Below are 17,539 nucleotides of genomic sequence, written 5' to 3' on the forward strand. Positions count from 1 at the left end.
TAGTTTTTAACGGAGGCTTTCTTTACCAATTTTGTGATTCACAAATTAAGCTTCTTTTCGTTCAGATCGTGGAGATGTGTAAATTCACAACCATAAAAATATGCGGTTGTAAAGAAATTATACTTCTATACTCTTTGGTTCTTTCGGTAAAGTCTCGTAGGTATAAAATTAAATAAATCACGACGTTTCGGGCGCAACACAAGCGTCCATCATCAGGTGGGAAAGCATGGTCCGCTGCCGAGGCAGACTGTTTAAAAAGGTTTGAAATGGGAGTAGCTCAAGGGTTATGAATCCTATTTTTACCACCACTAAATATATTCATCTTTTTGGTTCTTTCGGTAAAGTCAGGTAGAAGGGAAATAATAAAATAAAAAATTAAAACATCTTTTATTAGTTTTATTTTTATTATTTTATTACTTCCCTTCTACGTTACTTTACCGAAAGAACCAAGACGATGAATCCCTGCAGTCACGAAAGCTTTAAATCGAAATTTAAATATATTCACCTTATTATTAAACTCTTTTGACCAGCAATCAGCTCTTAATGATTAAAGTGGTTAATCCGCATGGCTGTGCTGATGATGTCATGTCGCCTACTTAACACCTGATCGACGATGCTGTATGCAATCTCCAGCAAAACGTCGTGCAAATTTGTCGAAAATATTGCTTGCTTTTTCAACAATCTTCCATCTGGTTCGCCGACAAGCTGACTTATTGCATTGGCCGCCGGGTGTTGCCAGATAGACGTTACTACCTCCATGAGAAACTTAATTGGGAATCGGAAAAAAATCAACGTGACGATTCAACCACCACACCGCAGGTCACAACGCTTCTATTTCCACTTCTTCCCCCCTCGCACCGCTCCACTTGGGAATTCCCTCCCACCGTCTCTTTCCCCCCTTCCCCCCCCGCCACCCCCCAAGCTCTTACAATAATAACGCGCTCTCATCTCGTACACTATCAACAATGCTTTTTGTTGCTGGCCGCTTGCCGCCGTCATTGTGCTTTTGGTCCTGTGCTCGGCTAGCACGATGTTTTTGTATTCTTAGGTTTTTTCGGTAAAGTCACATAGGTAAGAAATTAAAATTAATAAAAGTAAAATAAAAAATAAAATAAAAATCACGACGTTTCGGAAGCGTCCGTCTTCAGGTGGAACCGTCGCAGCACGATAGGTTTGAAATGGGAGTAGCTCAAGGGTTATATCAGCTATCGGTTCCACCTGAAGACGGAAGCTTGTGTTGCCTCCGAAACGTTGTGATTTTTATTTTATTTTTATTTTACTTTTATTAATTTTAATTTCTTACCTACGTGACTTTACCGAAAAAACCTAGAATATGAATCCTTGCAGTCACGAAAGCTTCAAATCTAGAAACGATGTTTTTGTTTTTAAGAATTGGACTTTTTTTTGTTATTGAATCAAACGCGTTTTTCGTTTCATTAGGTTTGGTGTACGCGCGCTGCCCAAGCGCAAGATGGTGCTAAAGCTCAAGGAAATCTACCAGTACACACACCCGGGCCAGGACCCCAACCTAGACCCTGGGGATCGGCGTGCCGGCGCGACGGCGGCGGCGGCGGCACAGAAGAGGCCGCGGGGGAAAGGTCGCCCGCCGCGCTCGGGGCAGCCCGCGCCCACGCTCCCTCGCCCGCCGGTGGGGGGCAGCACCAGCGAAGAGACGGCCGCGTCGTCCGACGCGGAGCGGCAGCTCCAGAACCAGTCGCAGGAGAGCACGAGGTCGTCACGCGTGTCCTCATCGCACACGGACGAGGACTCGGACAGGTGAGGTCACATTCGCACAGGCCGAGGGAGGGGGGGGGGTGCGCTGGGAAACGTTTCACACGGTTGTACCGGTCGCCTCGTGGCCAGAGTAGCCGCCGCTGAACTCGTCTGCTTAAGTTCGACAGTTCTGTTCGCACCACCACGATGGAGTTGTTGCGACAGGGCAGTTCTCGTAGTGCCGCATCTGCTGTAGAAAGCGGATGTTAAAGACCCGTTGAGTTGTGGTGTCACAGTTCATTGAATTGTCAAAAACCACATTGTCACATTGCGAGCAATGACCTGTCAGCTAGTAACAACACTTTGGTTTTGCTCATTTGATAAAAAAAAATCAGAAAGAAAACTAATAAACAACAAAAACGTTCTCGTGAAATTGACCACAGCTCTGGCAGGGAGGAATTCGCAGACCCCACGTTTCTCCTGGAGGAGGGCGTTAGCGGTGACGACGAGGAAGACGGCGGCGTGACGGCCTCCCAGCATGCCCTGCGCGCCGAGGAGAGGGAGGCGGCCGTTCTGGCGTTCATCCGTTCGCGTCCCGAACTGCACCGCGCCATGCTCCTCTACCGGCCCTTCGAGCTCTCCGAGCTGCAAGGCCAGATGCGCCAGGCTGGCCTGCGCGTGCCGGCCGCGGCGCTGCTCGACATCCTCGACGCGCTCTGCGTGACGTTCACCATGGCCGGCGCACGCCGCTCCAAGCAGTCGGGCCGGGCTAAGAGGGGCGGCAGAGGCGGCGGTGCCGGCCGTGGCAGCCCCGGGAAGCGCGGCAAAAGGAAGGCCAGCGTCACGTCCCCCCGAAAGGCGAAAAGAAAAAAGAAGGATGCGCCGATTTAACCTCGGCCTTCCACATGGGTCCGTGGGTGAGAAGCTCCCCCAGCATGTGGAGCGGAACGTCGCACACCCTGCCGAACAGCGAGCAGCACAACCCAAAAACACATCGGAGAGCTGTACGGCGCAATCGCGATGACCTACGCAGGAGTAACGTTGAGGCTGTCGGTATATTTAAAAGCCCAGCCGTTTGCCACTCGGTTTTTAAAAAACCTGCTGCGATATCATGGTGGATAATGCCTGGACTCCAGGGTCTTTCGAGGCAACAGTTGATGAATCATGTCGGTCTGAGAAACTCCCAAACCTTCTGACATTTCAGGTGGGCAGCAGATGGCAGTACAGCAAGCGTGTTGTGAACACATCCCTGCAGATTTTAAGAGCTGTCCTTTCGTATGTGCGGGTGTTCTCCGGGCACACTCTGGTTTCCCACTTACAAAACAACTCAACGGTGGAATTGGCCACTTGTTTGTAATCAAACGGAGTTTTCAGATTCAGTGGGCCATTCTATAAATAAATGACATTGTCATTGTTTTTTTTTTTCTCCAAATGGACCGCAGTGTATATTACCGGTCACCGTGCGGCCGTGTGAGAGTGAGACCGACCGCTCGTGAGAAAACACCAAATTGGAGAACACCTCCAGCTGAGCATTGTGCCGGCACTTGAAAAATGATTTAAAAGTAAATTGACGGCCTCGTCTGGAGTGAGCCGTGCCCTCTGAAAGACTCATTATTTGAATGAAAACGTCTTAAAATAAAAACGCAATTCAGGACCATCCTGAAACAGAGTGCTATGACTCAACGTGGCAATCCTTTGATAAATAAGCAATTATTATTAGATTAATCCTCAATTGTAATTTTGGGGATTTTTTTTTTCTCTTAATGTATTCTCGCTTGTGCTATCGGTGTGACGTAATGAGCCGTAGAATCCATTTAGAACTCTCACAAGGCAGTGCATGCATGTTCTTTAAGACATCTACGTTATCCTTTGCGCAGTAGGAACCCCATTTACCCCACACTGTTAAGTGATTTGTACAATATTTAGTACTTCTCAGAGCTGGAAGTTATCCAAATTAAGTTATAAATATAATAAAAATGATAGTGTTTTTTTTTATTCCGTCATTGGCGACTGAGCTGAGACCCCCACCACCTTGCTACCCCTGAGAACCCAGTTTGAATCACAGGTCACTGAAACAGATTGGTACCCGGGATCTCAGCAGGGCCAGCTCAGTGCTCTGACCTCTGTGTCCTGCGGTCACTTGCGCTGTTATCTTGACTTGCTATAAATTCGTGAATACTTTATATATATAAACAAATGAAGCCATCGTTATTTTGAACCTGAGCCCCAGCACAGTGTCCGAGAGACAAATGAATAGCTTACAAAGTGTGCCATTGACGATTGAAAGGCAGCTGAGTATATGATTGCTGCTGGGTGGCAATTGAGTCTCAGCAGTTAACACCAAACTCGTTGACTTTGGGGCAGAGGTCGCAACCGGGTACCCGATACCCGTACCCTACCCGGCTACCCGTACTCGGCCGGGTACGGGTACGGGTACCCGTTTGCGACCCTGGTGCGGCCGGGTACGGGTAAAGAATAAAAACCCGTTTGCGACTGCTGCTTTGGGGGGGAGGGGGTGGGATGGTGCTAATTTTAGGCCGAGTGGACCTGAGGGCGGCCATCATTGCTGAAGAAACTGATATGGAGCCCAAGTCAAGACTGACGGTTCAGAAAGCACACAAAATATATTTAAACGTTGCGTCTTCGTATTTTTATTGGACAACATTCAAAAGTCGTCGCTCAAGTGACCTCTCTGTGTTTTGTTTTTAATATTAACAACATATGGAGGACGATCTCAGACATAGATTTGCCTCTCTTCCCCCTCTCTCCACATCTCTTTAATCTGTGGATAAATAGCATCAAATGCCGTGAACCTTTTTCTTCATGAATCGTGTTGAGATTTTGACAGATGCGCCCCGCACAGGATGTGAAAGCTGGCCTTGATAAAAAAAAATAAAGATGAAATATAAATGTCGCACGGGGAGGAAAGAAAAAACAGACCCAACTAAACTTGTCGATGCTGCTGATAAAATGTGTGAATGTGTTGTTGCGCTGGGGAGATCAATCTTGAAGTGAGTGTGATAGCATTAACCAATTTTTTTTTATATATTCCATCATCAGCGCTGCCATGTAATCGGGTGTTTGTAAAGATGCATGGAGTCAATCAATCGTCAATTTCAAACCAATTTTCTTCGTGTTTAAATGCCGTATGTTGATTGCTGACAAACGTGTACGGTAGCAAAATAAGATAGCAACCATCACGTTAATGCATTTTAATGCCATCGTGTAACTATGTGACATACTTGAAATATACAGAGATCAAAATTAACTTTTTTGAAAGGACTTTGAAACGTTGGTTATTTTTCACACACCTCTTTCGTCGGCGAATAGCTTGCCGATACGCACGTACTTTTTAAATCCTTTATATTAAGTTCACTTGCTTGCTTGTATTTAATTACCAATTGCTTAATGGTGGCAGGCAATCATCTGACCCATAGGTGGCAGCCATCTCAAGCCAGAGTACGAGAGGACTCTAGCCGCCCGTTTCAAAGACCAATGTCCTTATATACGACTTTCCTTATATTTAATTTAAAATACCAGTGTGATAAAAATGAAACTCTTACTCAAGAAAAACAGAAATGAATAATAAAATAAAACCGATGCCACGCATATAAAGGATTTATAGTGAAAAACTTTGTTTTTACGGGTTAATTTTTTACTGACTGACCGTTCCATTTTCACGTCCGTCAATCAATGAAGGAGGCGTCAAGCGGGAGACGTCCAAGAAGTTTGCCGTTTTGTTTCTGTACCGACGCCGCCTCTTAACTCCGACCGCCTTTTATTTTGTGTACATGGCACACAGCTTTGTCCAAAGTCTGGATCCGGTTGTCACACGTGGGATGAAGCACCAAGTTCCTAACTCACTGTGAGTCAGAGGTCACAAACGGGTTTTGATTCCTTACCCGTACCCGGCCAGGTACGCATACCCGTTCCCTACCCGTACCCTACCCGAAATGAGTGACAAACGGTTACTCACCAGTGGCTCACGGCCTACCCCTACCCGTACCCGGCCGCACCAGGGTCGCAAACTGGTACCCGTACCTGGCCGGGTACGGGTAGCCAAGTATCGGGTAGGGTACGGGTATCGGGTACCCGGTTGCGACCTCTGCTGTGAGCCTTTAACATGTAATTCCATGGGCGCCTTTAACATTAAACATAAGGGGGCCTTTAACATTTGGAGTGTAAGGGACCCATTGAACATTAAGTCTATGGGAGGTTTTAACATTTAAGTCTATGGGAGTGTACTGTAGTTCAAAGACATCCAACGTAAAGCAGTCGGTATGATCGATGATTCAGCACCAACTAATTGACTCCCAATGGCTTTTCTCACCAGCGGTCAAATGTCTCCCTAATCACTCTTCTATCGCTACCACCATGGTTACCGTTCCCCGTGAACTTCCGCTGTTCAATTTCGGACTCTTTGTTCTCATCCATGCTGCGTTGAGCCACCACACTGCTGCAGGTCACAACAACAGCCGCCACCGTTCGCCACTTAAGTGACGTTGGCGTCACCACGGCGCCTGTACCAGGCCAGCTGTACTTTGAGGCCACGTGAAGTGTCGAAGGCCCGCTGACAGGAGGAGGTCACAACAACACGCTCGCCCACTTTCCACGCAACACTTCTCTTTTCTACTCTTAGTTTTTTCGGTAAAGTCACGTAGGTAAAAAAATAAATTTAAATTAATAAAAATAAAATAATAAAAACACGACGTTTCGGAGGCAACACAAGTCTCCGTCATCAGGTGGGACCGTCACAGCCAGATTTGCTCTTTCCGCTGCTTCCCGTGAAGTGCCCTCCTTCGGAGTTCCCTCCCTTTGACATTGTTCGAGAAAGTTATTCACAATTTTTCGATTGAAAGCTTTCGTGACTGCAGGGATTCATTTTCTTGGTTCTTTCGGTAAAGTCACGTAGAAGGGAAGTATGTTTTGTTTTTATTATTTTATTACTTCCCGTCTACGTGACTTTACCAAAAGAACCAAGAAGAAAAATAAGGTATTCACATTTAGAGTATTACTCATCTCTCTCGCTCTTCATTCGAGGCACTTAATACTTGTTTTGCACGCCCCCCTTTTTAGGCAACATTGATCGCATGCAAACCCGTGTTGCCTATTTTGCTCACCCTCGGTTCAACGAGCCAACGTTGTACAGGCATGGCTTATGATACACGTGGGCTTCTGTGGCCTCTTCAGTTGTCCTTATTACTCTCCAAAGCGTGACCTTTCGTTTCCCAGACAATTATGACTGATGCAATGAACTATTTTAGACCATTGCCCTTTTATATATTTATACACTATCCTACCGCAGCCGAGCAATTATTTCCCGGCGTTCTCTCTCTCTGCAGAGTGCCCTCATCGTCTCTGCCTGTGCACTCATCTCGGTTTGGTTGGGGGTGGGTGTCGAGGGTGGTGGACAGGTCGAAAAGAAATCGACCAGAACTCGTGGTAGATGAACATGGGAAACCTGCGTGCGTGTGGATAGTAAACGCAGTGCTTAATATCAACCACGACCGTCGGGGACGCTTTCGGGAAATGATTTGGCGCGTGCCCCCCATATCAACCGAATTCTACACATCCATCTCTACGTCGGAACTTAATTTTTAAAAAAATGTGTTAACTACTTTAGATTTTACCAGGTAAGGCCCACTGAGCTATGCAGCTCTTTTTCAGAAGCGACCTGGCCACAAATGATAGCTCAACGAAGTGGCTTATCACGTGGAAATTAACCAAATACTCTAAAAGGCATATTTATGATTGTGGAGGGAAAAATCTGAGACCCTGGAGAAAAATACAAGCGAGCACGGGGAGAACACGCAAACTCCAAATATACATGGTCCTGATCTAACCCACGACCTCGTGAGGCTGATGAACTTGTATGATCCACTGCTGGATGATGAAGTGTGCCCCATATCGTCAGATTGTTAAGTATAAAAAAAAAAAATCTGTTTTTCTGTGGTCAAGCAGTCGTAATTACGAATGCGGCGACTTTGATTCACGCCATTGCCCACCGTGTGAGACGCGAACTACAATTTAATGAGAAGAGCCAATATCGATTATCTCATTTTGTAAGCAATACCTTGATATTCGCAATGGTATAATTGTGGTTATTACATTGCATCCGTCAATGATGGACAATTCGTAGACGTAATTGTTCGTGTGAGACACGAATTATCATTTAATGAGAAGAGAGCCAATATCGATAATCTCATTTTGCAAGCAACACCTTGATATTCGCAATGGTATAATTGTAGTTATTACATTGCATCCTTTAATGATGGACAATTCGTGGACATTGTAATGCCATTACTGCGGGACTGGGTAGCCTGAATGACGACGGTCACGTCCTGCCCACGAGGCATGCAACAATTCGCCCTTCACCCCTTGACCCCGGCGACCCCCCAGTGATTCAAGGGGTCTCCAAGATTCAAGCGTTTATTCCTTCATGTCTTGACCCCCCCCCTCCCCCCTCATTTGTTCCCTGTCGCTCGTGGCAGTTTAGTTCAATCTCGTTAGCCTGACACGTACTATTATATTTTTGTAACAAATTTTTTTTTTCAGCTATATAGCTCTTTTTTACAGAAGCGAACTGGCCACATTTATAGCGGACAAATACTTTGAAACGCACGATTCTAAACGTGGAGGGAAATCCGGAGGACCCGGAGAAAAATCCGCTCGACCTCGAGAAGAGAGAGAGAGACACGCAAACTCCAAATATACAGCAGGCGTCGGGGTCGGGATCGAACCGACGACCTCCTGTATACCAGGCGAGGTCGTTAACATCTGGCCACCGTGGCGCCCACGTAGTGTATGATTATAGCAAATATATTGTATTTAACCGAATCTCATTGAACGTGGCGACAAGCGATATTAATGGGTGAACTGATGCATCATTGACCTGCACGCCTGGTCTTTTGGTGGTCACGATTCTTCGCAAAGGTTTGAGGGGTGGAGGTAGTCGCGTGGAATTGACTGACTCCGAGCTGGTTCAATGTAGAACCCAAGAACCGCGACAGTGCCTTAGCAGCCCGCATGGCAGAGTGCAAACCGCGCCGTTTGCTTTCTCCTCTAAAACAACCAGACGTGATTTAGACTACGTGGTTCTCAACCAGGGGGCGGGGGGGGGATACGTAGACCCCCTGGGGTGCGTGAGACGATTTATAAATGCGTGAAATTATATCATACTTGACGAGAGTAAATTGGTGAATAATCACGTGTGAATCTGCCAATATAAAATAACTACGAGAACGTTTAAAAATCCATATGGGGTAACCCAGAACGATGTAGAAGACCTTTCTAAACTCAACCCATTGATCGTAAAACAACGCGGTGCCCTTTCGATTTAAAGCTTTCGTGACTGCAGGGATTCATCTTCTTGGTTCTTTCGGTAAAGTCACGTAGAAGGGAAATAATAAAAGAATAAAAATAAAACATAAAAATTATTCTCACGACGTTTCGGCCACAACGCAAGCAGCCGTCCTCAGGTGAAGAACAGGTCTGTCGGGAAGACAGCGTCTGCCCCCCCAGAGTGACCCAGCTAGCGCGAACAAATGACCCCACGCGTGCCAGAGCGTCCGTTGAATTTAGTTTTTTTCTATTCGCTTGCAGTTGCTTGCTAAGTCAGGATACCCCCCACAAAATGGATCATTGGTTAAAATATTGACGAACGATATTCGTACATTTATTTCTCGCGGGGCGGGGGCGGAGGATAACTCGTTTGAAACCAAATTCAACAAGGGGGGGGGTACAAGTAGCCAACTTCTTGAGAATATCCACTGCTCTAGACTACGCATTAGGGGGTAAACTTGGTTATTTATACTCTTTGGTTCTTTCGGTAAAGTCACGTAGGTATAAAATAAAATACAAATAAATCACGAAGTTTCGGGCGCAACACAAGCGTCCGTCATCAGGTGGGACGTGACTTTACCGAAAGAGTCACGAACGCTTCTAATCAAGATTGGTTATTTATGCACAACGTCTGAACATTCATGGAGGCTGCCTGAAAATACTCTGGTAGTCGGCATGGATTCTGGGAGGGGCTGATCCTTAACTTTTATTTTTTAAAGCGATTTCCCTCGACATCTTTATCGCAACAGCAACATTGGCACGCGTTTTTCGCACGTCAAGAACGAGACCCTTTCCAAAGTGGTTATCAAACCAAACGGATGATCCGCCATGACAGGAAAAAAACACGATGACTGTCGAATTATAATCAGCTAAGTTAAATGTTACGTTTAACACGCCGGCTTTCGCGACCAATATCATCCAAAATATAGGTTGTACGCAGACAATAACGGGTACTACTATTTCATTACACGCAAAGAACAGGAGGTACAAGAATAATGAGCATACATAATTCACGTTGATAATTACCATATTGATTACCATATGAATAACCCAACGGGCAGTGCATATCCATTATCATTTATATGCATTCATTAATCCCCCATCGCCCCCACTTCGCTCAAGAAGGGCTCACAAGCGATGCCATCACATCTATCCCTCTATTTAAAGAACGAAACAGGAGGATTTCTCCACAAATCTGGCTGTCGCCTGATGAAGCTATATGTAATTACTGGCGAAACGTCGTACTCAGAGTGTAAATGTTGTGGATTTGCTCTCCAACACACCGGTGTGCTTGTACTAGTGACGAATTGGCATGTTGTGTTTTCGTGACAAACCTTACTAATTGGCTGTGTCGGGTGGTGGCGGGTGTAACGACACATTCATATTTATGCGATCGAACCAAAATAACCCCCTATATTATTAAATGTTGTGACGAGCATTTTCAAACAATATATATTCAGTCGTGATTTAAGCATTGACACTAAACGCCATATTTTTGGATCGGCAAAAAACAAAATAATGTCGTTTTTGGTCCTCTACCAAACATTTCCACGATAAATGTGTAAAGATTTCATGCTCTTAAATTCTCACGACATTTTACTCTCATGGCGAAGTGCATAGATAAAAAACTACTGATCATCACTCGGGACGTGTAACACTTTGGTCTCTTGAAGTTAACATTAGCAAAAGAAAAACACGTTTTCGAAAAAAAATATCTTTCGTAAATATCCGAAAGCATTAGAACTGTCTGCTTTTCGTGCTTCAGACTCCTCAAGTTTGGCGATGTTTGCCGTGGCTTCTTGGCTCTGTGCCTCTCTACACGAGGAGTGGTGGGGCAACGCTTAGCGCACCGCACCCACAACAAACCGGCGCCCGAAATTTCGATTCGCGTCCACGGTGAACACCATCGGCAAAGTGATGTCAGAACTGGATCTGATTTCACTTTGCAATAACCAGCATGGTCACACAACCCCGAGACAACAGGGGAGGCCCTCATACAGCATTAAGTTGACATAGGGGCCGTCCATAAATGACGTCACACGATTTTGGACGATTTTTGACCCCCCCCCCCCCATCGTCACACGGCGTCACAAAAAGTCAGACTCCCCCTCAAATATGACGTCACAAAGCTCTGCCCCCCCCTCCCCCAAAAAAAACATGCTTCAAATCGCTTTAAACTATTGTCATTGTGGTGAGTATTTAATGTGGCGCTGCACTCTAATGTTGTAGGAGAAAACATTAAAAAGTCTATCTAATTAAGCAGAACGTGTTGTCTATATTTATTTAAAGTTGCGCATTTCTATGTGACGTCACATTTCTCAACCCCCCCCCCCCTCGTCACACATCGTCACAAATGTCTGACCCACCCACACCCCCCCCTAGGTGCGTGACGTCATTTATGGACGGCCCCACAGGCCTGCAAATTACTATTACCATTACTACCCATGTGACCGAAGCGTCAAACATAACATGCACATTAACATTTACACAGACAGGTTCGTTCAAAGTAAAACAACAATCCATCGTGCGGATCCGTCGTTCCTTTGTATCGCCCACACTGAGCCAGAACCTCGCTTTGAGACGGCTTCAAGTTTCAAGTTTTCAAGTTTCATTTATTAGGTATAGCCCTGTGAGCCATTCGGCTCTTGAATCGGGTGCAACCGCAACAAAAAAAAACATGAACAAGAAAACATCTTTAAGTGACTTTGTGACTGTGTGCAAACAGAAAATCCAAGAAAAGACAGCAAAATATTGCAGAAAAAGCACCGTACACCAACACTGTGCAAAAATCCCAGTGGGATGCAAGTCAAACAACAACAACAACAAGAACCACAAGACAACTTAGATTAAGGCCATCAGTCTAACTCCGTACTACATCAAACAAACATGGCCAAACCGAAAAACTTTTCAAAAATCACCAAAATAAAGCCATAAAAGCTATGAAACAGTGATCATAGGAACTGTGACCGAATCTTCACAATAAACGACGTAAACAACATGTACTACCAAACTCTGCAGCCATAGCTGGCTGCATGAGTCACTCCACAACAGCAGCAGCAGCATCAGTCGGAGTGTGGCGGGGGTGGGAGGCGTCTCACGTCCTGGGGTCACCACCACGGAGTTCAAAACGATGTTCGTGCAACTCGTTCGTCCGCGTTGTCCCCCCCCCAGCCCCAGGGAGCTTTCCATCGTACAAAACGTCGCCTTTCGCCGCAGGTGTCTTAATTGGATGTCGCATTTGATTCGTTCACGAGCCCCGGAGTCGCGAACAGGTCACGAGCGCGCGACGCCGACGGGAGAGAGAGAGGGTCTGTTTCACGGGATCGGTACAAGAGGTTCAACAAAAGTAATAAGACATTTGTGTGAACCAATTCATGGAAGGAATGTTCCCTGCCGGGATGTGTTGTTCTGTTTCAACAGGGGGTTGGGTCCGCAACGTATGTTATCGGAAACAGTTTCCAAGTAGATTACAATAACAAAGAGAGAGAGAGATGACCCATGGTGCTCGTTGCTGCCTTTAATCAATACAAGCAAAGCCATCTTTGAAAGGGAGCGAAAAACATGCCCACTTGCTTTCCTGTTTGAAACGGCTTGGCAACATCAATGCAGCATAATTGAACAATAGGAATATGTAAATGTGGTGTGTGTGGGGGGGTTATCATTACGACCGTGCCTCGCGAGCTACCTGTGGGCGTGCAGTCACGCATCTGTGTCCCGCTGCGCTCTTACCAACATCAACAACAGCAGCAGCAGCAAGAACAGCGGTAAATTATACAGCCTCGAGTTGCAGCCGCATCTCAAGACACTTCTCGTAAGTGAGGAGGGAAAGATGTGAAACCGGGAAGAGGCGGTGAGGGGACATGGGTCACACGGGGCCAGTGGAGAGGGAGTGGGAAATGGTGCGACACGGCCTCACGTGGGTCTACGTGGCCCCACGTGGGTCTACGTGGCCCCACGTGGGTCTACGTGGCCCCACGTGGGTCTACGAGGCCCCACTGGGGCCTACGAGGCCCCACGTGGGCCTACGAGGCCCCACGTGGGTCTACGTGGCCCCACGTGGGTCTACGAGGCCCCACGTGGGTCTACGTGGCCTCACGTGGGTCTACGTGGCCTCACGTGGGTCTACGAGGCCCCACGTGGGTCTACGTGGCCTCACGTGGGTCTACGAGGCCCCACGTGGGTCTACGTGGCCCCACGTGGGTCTACGTGTCCCCACGTGGGTCTACGTGGCCTCACGTGGGTCTACGTGGCCCCACGTGGGTCTACGTGGCCCCACGTGGGTCTACGTGTCCCCACGTGGGTCTACGTGGCCCCACGTGGGTCTACGTGGCCCCACGTGGGTCTACGAGGCCCCACTGGGGCCTACGAGGCCCCACGTGGGCCTACGTGGGGCCACGTGGGTCTACGTGGCCCCACGTGGGTCTACGAGGCCCCACGTGGGTCTACGAGGTCCCACGTGGGTCTACGAGGCCTCACGTGGGTCTACGAGGCCCCACGTGGGTCTACGTGGCCTCACGTGGGTCTACGAGGCCCCACGTGGGTCTACGTGGCCTCACGTGGGTCTACGTGGCCTCACGTGGGTCTACGTGGCCCCACGTGGGTCTACGTGGCCCCACGTGGGTCTACGTGGCCTCACGTGGGTCTACGAGGCCCCACGTGGGTCTACGAGGCCCCACTGGGGCCTACGAGGCCCCACGTGGGTCTACGTGGGGCCACGTGGGTCTACGTGGCCCCACGTGGGTCTACGAGGCCCCACGTGGGTCTACGAGGCCTCACGTGGGTCTACGTGGCCCCACGTGGGTCTACGTGGCCCCACGTGGGTCTACGAGGCCCCACGTGGGTCTACGAGGCCTCACGTGGGTCTACGAGGCCCCAAGTGGAATGAGACGAAGCAACCGGGGCCCCAACGACTCCCCGGACAGTCCTGGGGGGCACCGGGGCCCAATCACCGGCAAGTCATGGAGCAACAAAGGGCGCCCAGCACCAATGAGTCCCAGGGGCAGGCAGGGCAGCACCAATGGGCCCCAGGGGCAGCACCAGGGGCAGCTCCGGTGGCAGACGAGGCCCGCGACACAACAGGAGCCTTGCGGCGTTGAGCTTGCGTGTGTGCGCGTGGTGCAGCGAGGATGATCGGGCAAAGCCGAGAGGGGGCAGCGTGTCAGTCAGGGCTCAGCGGGTTGAGGGGAACAAAAATTACTGGACGTCAGTGAAAAAGAGCTTCATAGCTCATCGGATTGCTACAGGATAAATAGAGATTCTGATTCGGACAACGAGGTTTTTTGATGTTCTTGTTTGTTTGTTGGATGAAGGCTTCCCTCAACCTAGATTTGAAGCTTTCGTGACTGCAAGGATTCATACTCTTAGTTTTTTTTCGTGACTTTACCGAAAAAAACAAAGAGTATTTCCCTCAACCTGTCGCCATCTCAGTCTCGCAAAAAAAACAATCCATCGATATTTCCTGCATATGTGAGCTGATTTCATTGCTCCGTCTCCACGATCCACGTCCTGCCAGGCGCGTTCTCTCCTCCGGTTGCCACTCGCACTATTCGTCTTGCATCACCAAACATTATCCGTTCGCGCGACCTGTCCTGCTCAAGCCCACTTAGCAATCAACCAACGCGATGGTTCTTCTTGGTTCTTTCGGTAAAGTCACGTAGAAGGGAAGTAATAAAATAATAAAAATAAAACATAATAAAATTATGTTTTATTATAAATTTAATTTTATTATGTTTTATTTTTTTTATTATTTTATTACTTCCCTTCTACGTGACTTTACCGAAAGAACCAAGAAGATGAATCCCTGCAGTCACGAAAGCTTTAAATCAAAATTCAACGTGATGGTATTTACCTGCGCGCGTATCCCCATGCCCTGGGTTCCTCTTCCCGCCTCTCAGTGCCATTTGGACGTGACCTTTGACTTAAACATGCGTAGTGGGTATCAATCTTGATCTGAAGCTTTCGTGACTGCAGGAATCCATATTCTTTGGTTCTTTCGGTAAAGTCACGTAGGTATGAAATAAAATAAATCACGACGTTTCGGGCCCAACACAAGCGTCCGTCATCAGGTGGGAAAGCATGGTCTGCTGCTGAGGCAGACTGTTTTAAAAGTGGGTATTGTTAGCGTGACACGCGGTTACCACTACCACTACTTACCTGGTGTAGCGTCAGCCATGGGTCAACAGGGGGCGACGGCGAGCTCGGTCTGTACTAAGTAACGCCGTGAGGCCAGGGAACCCAGAGGGCGGTTGGAAACCGGAGGTACACACCCCAGGGCCCCAGTGGGGGCTGGGGGATTACGCAATAGTTGAGGTCCTTCCAGAAGGTTCCAGAGAGTAGGCGTGGCCAGGGGCGGAGTGACCCTGGGAGCTGTATATAATATACTCTTAGGTTTTTTCGGTAAAGTCACGTAGGTAAAAAATAAAAATAATAGAAATAATAATAGAAATAAAATAATAAATCACGACGCTTCGGAGGCAACACAAGTCTCCGTCATCAGGTGGGACCGTATCAAGTGATTTTTTTTTACCTACGTGACTTTACCTAAAAAACCTAAGAGTATGAATCCTTGCAGTCACGAAAGCTTCAAATCTAGAATTAAGCTGTATATAAGTCGGACCTCTGAACGGGTTCGTCAGTCGTCGTCAAGCTGGGAACCCCTGGACCCTAGTCCTACTAAGGACCGGAATTGAGTGGGCCAGTGGCCGGACCCTGGGAACCCCCGGGACCCGACGTCCTTCTAAGGGCTGGGCTCATTGACAGTCGATCGGCAGTCAGGTGGTGTGTGCGTGGGGTAAAGTTTGGGGGTATTCCCACCACCTAGTGGAAGAGTAGAAACAAAGCCCTCTCGAGGCGGCCCTCTAGAGTTATCTCGAGCAGTGGAGAGGCCCTCCTGCCAGCAGTGGCGTGAACAATAACATTGCAGGGCTGCGTCTTCACCCTGTATTTTTGCATTACTGGATTACGTTTGTAATTGTGATAGCGCTGCTGCTTCAATTGGTGGTAACTGTCATACGTGACTATTATTAATCGTGAAACAATAACACATTCCTGCGGAGGGAGCTGGTAGGAACGTTGGGTTATTCGGTCAATGGCCAGGGTCAACGGCGGCGTGGTGTATTCCGCAAATATGGCCGACTGTGAGGGCGGGCACAAGCCGGTGTGAGTAGGTTAAACGTTGAGTTTTATAAGGGCACCACGGGGTGACCAGCCCCTCCCCACCCAGCCCCACCCCACCCAACCCCCCACCCAGCCCCACCCTCCCCACCCAGCCCCTCCCCATCCTCCCCTCTCCACCCAGCCCCACCCCTCCCATTTTTGGATGCACGACGGACGGACACAATAATCCCCTTTGGGCTGGTGGAATCAGGTGGTTCCTACCAGTATTAAACAAAACCACAAAGAGGAGAGGAAGACGAAGGGAATCCTGCTTCGGAAGCGGTAAGCGGTGGATCGGTGCTACACCGTCCCGAGCAACACCACAAGCATCAAGACTGCAGCTGTTGGAGGTCTACCGAGACATCCTGAAAGCCAACCCTGTTCGATGCAATCGTTCACGGGAATAGGAGCAGTAGTAGCAGTGGTGGTAGTTGGATCATGTAATTTGGAAATTATTATCAATTTATATTTTATGATTCTGCACGGCAAGTTAATTAAGCGCAAACATCCCCCACCCACCTCAAAATACGACAACCCGAAATGCGGCTGTGTGTTTTTTAATGTTCGCAAAAAAATGTGCGTGGCCACGTGTCCGTTCCGTGCTCACATTTCTCGGCGTAACACACTGTCCCCGAGACGATGGCTTGAAAACAACAACAAAAATAAGTGGATATTTCCGGCTGGATTGCTTTAAAACAGACATGCACTGTGGCAAACATTTTTAAATTACAAGCCACGATCACAATTATGCTTGGGTGTTTTTATACGATTATTCAACATTTGCTTATAATTTCCATTCTGTATGAGAAGCGTGCCTTTGCTGACCCCTCGCACCGCCATAATCATAAACGCGGTCCCCGAGTTAATACCCCGACTTGAGTGACAATGTTTTATTGCGTTTCGCTTTGCTATTATGCGCGAAGCGTGCGTACGCTCACATTTTTATGGACATGTGGAGGACACGTGGATCACCCGGGCACACAAAGACAAAGATCGCCCGTGTAGCCTCTAACAAACTGTTGGGGCAAGTTGCCGTTAGCGAGCACCTATGACGGCCGGCAGGGCACACACGGGATTGGGAGCAGGTCAACACCACGCCCGGCCGCCGTTGTCTCCCCAGTGTTGTTGTTTACACAGCGCACCAGGTACTCGTTTGAGGCCGAGTTGACCTAGGGGAGGCCCACGACCGGTTCAGATATTCGTCGTCAACCGATGGCGGCTGTCAGCTGGAATCGAACTTTGGGATTGGCCGGATTCGAAACGCTGCAGTGCGCGCTAACCATCGCGCCACCGCTCCCTGCGTGTGCGCACATGCGTAGACACGTGGAAA

General features: G+C 48.2%; 1 protein-coding gene across 2 annotated transcripts in view; it reads left to right on the forward strand.

The window, feature by feature from the left end:
- SLX4 (SLX4 structure-specific endonuclease subunit) overlaps positions 1 to 5,345 on the forward strand; it is a 32,867-nt gene extending 27,522 nt beyond the window's left edge. For both annotated transcript variants that reach the window (XM_078605041.1, XM_078605040.1), the window contains exons 16-17: positions 1,441 to 1,776; positions 2,157 to 5,345. In XM_078605041.1, coding sequence (XP_078461167.1) covers positions 1,441 to 1,776; positions 2,157 to 2,604 — 784 coding nt within the window. In that variant the 3' untranslated portion in view covers positions 2,605 to 5,345. The remainder of the gene's footprint in view (positions 1 to 1,440; positions 1,777 to 2,156) is intronic.
- The last annotated feature ends 12,194 nt before the right edge of the window (positions 5,346 to 17,539 follow it).

This window comes from Lampetra planeri, chromosome 23 (genome assembly GCF_965212315.1).
Source record: "Lampetra planeri chromosome 23, kcLamPlan1.2.h2, whole genome shotgun sequence".
NCBI classification, from domain to species: Eukaryota; Metazoa; Chordata; class Hyperoartia; order Petromyzontiformes; family Petromyzontidae; genus Lampetra; species Lampetra planeri.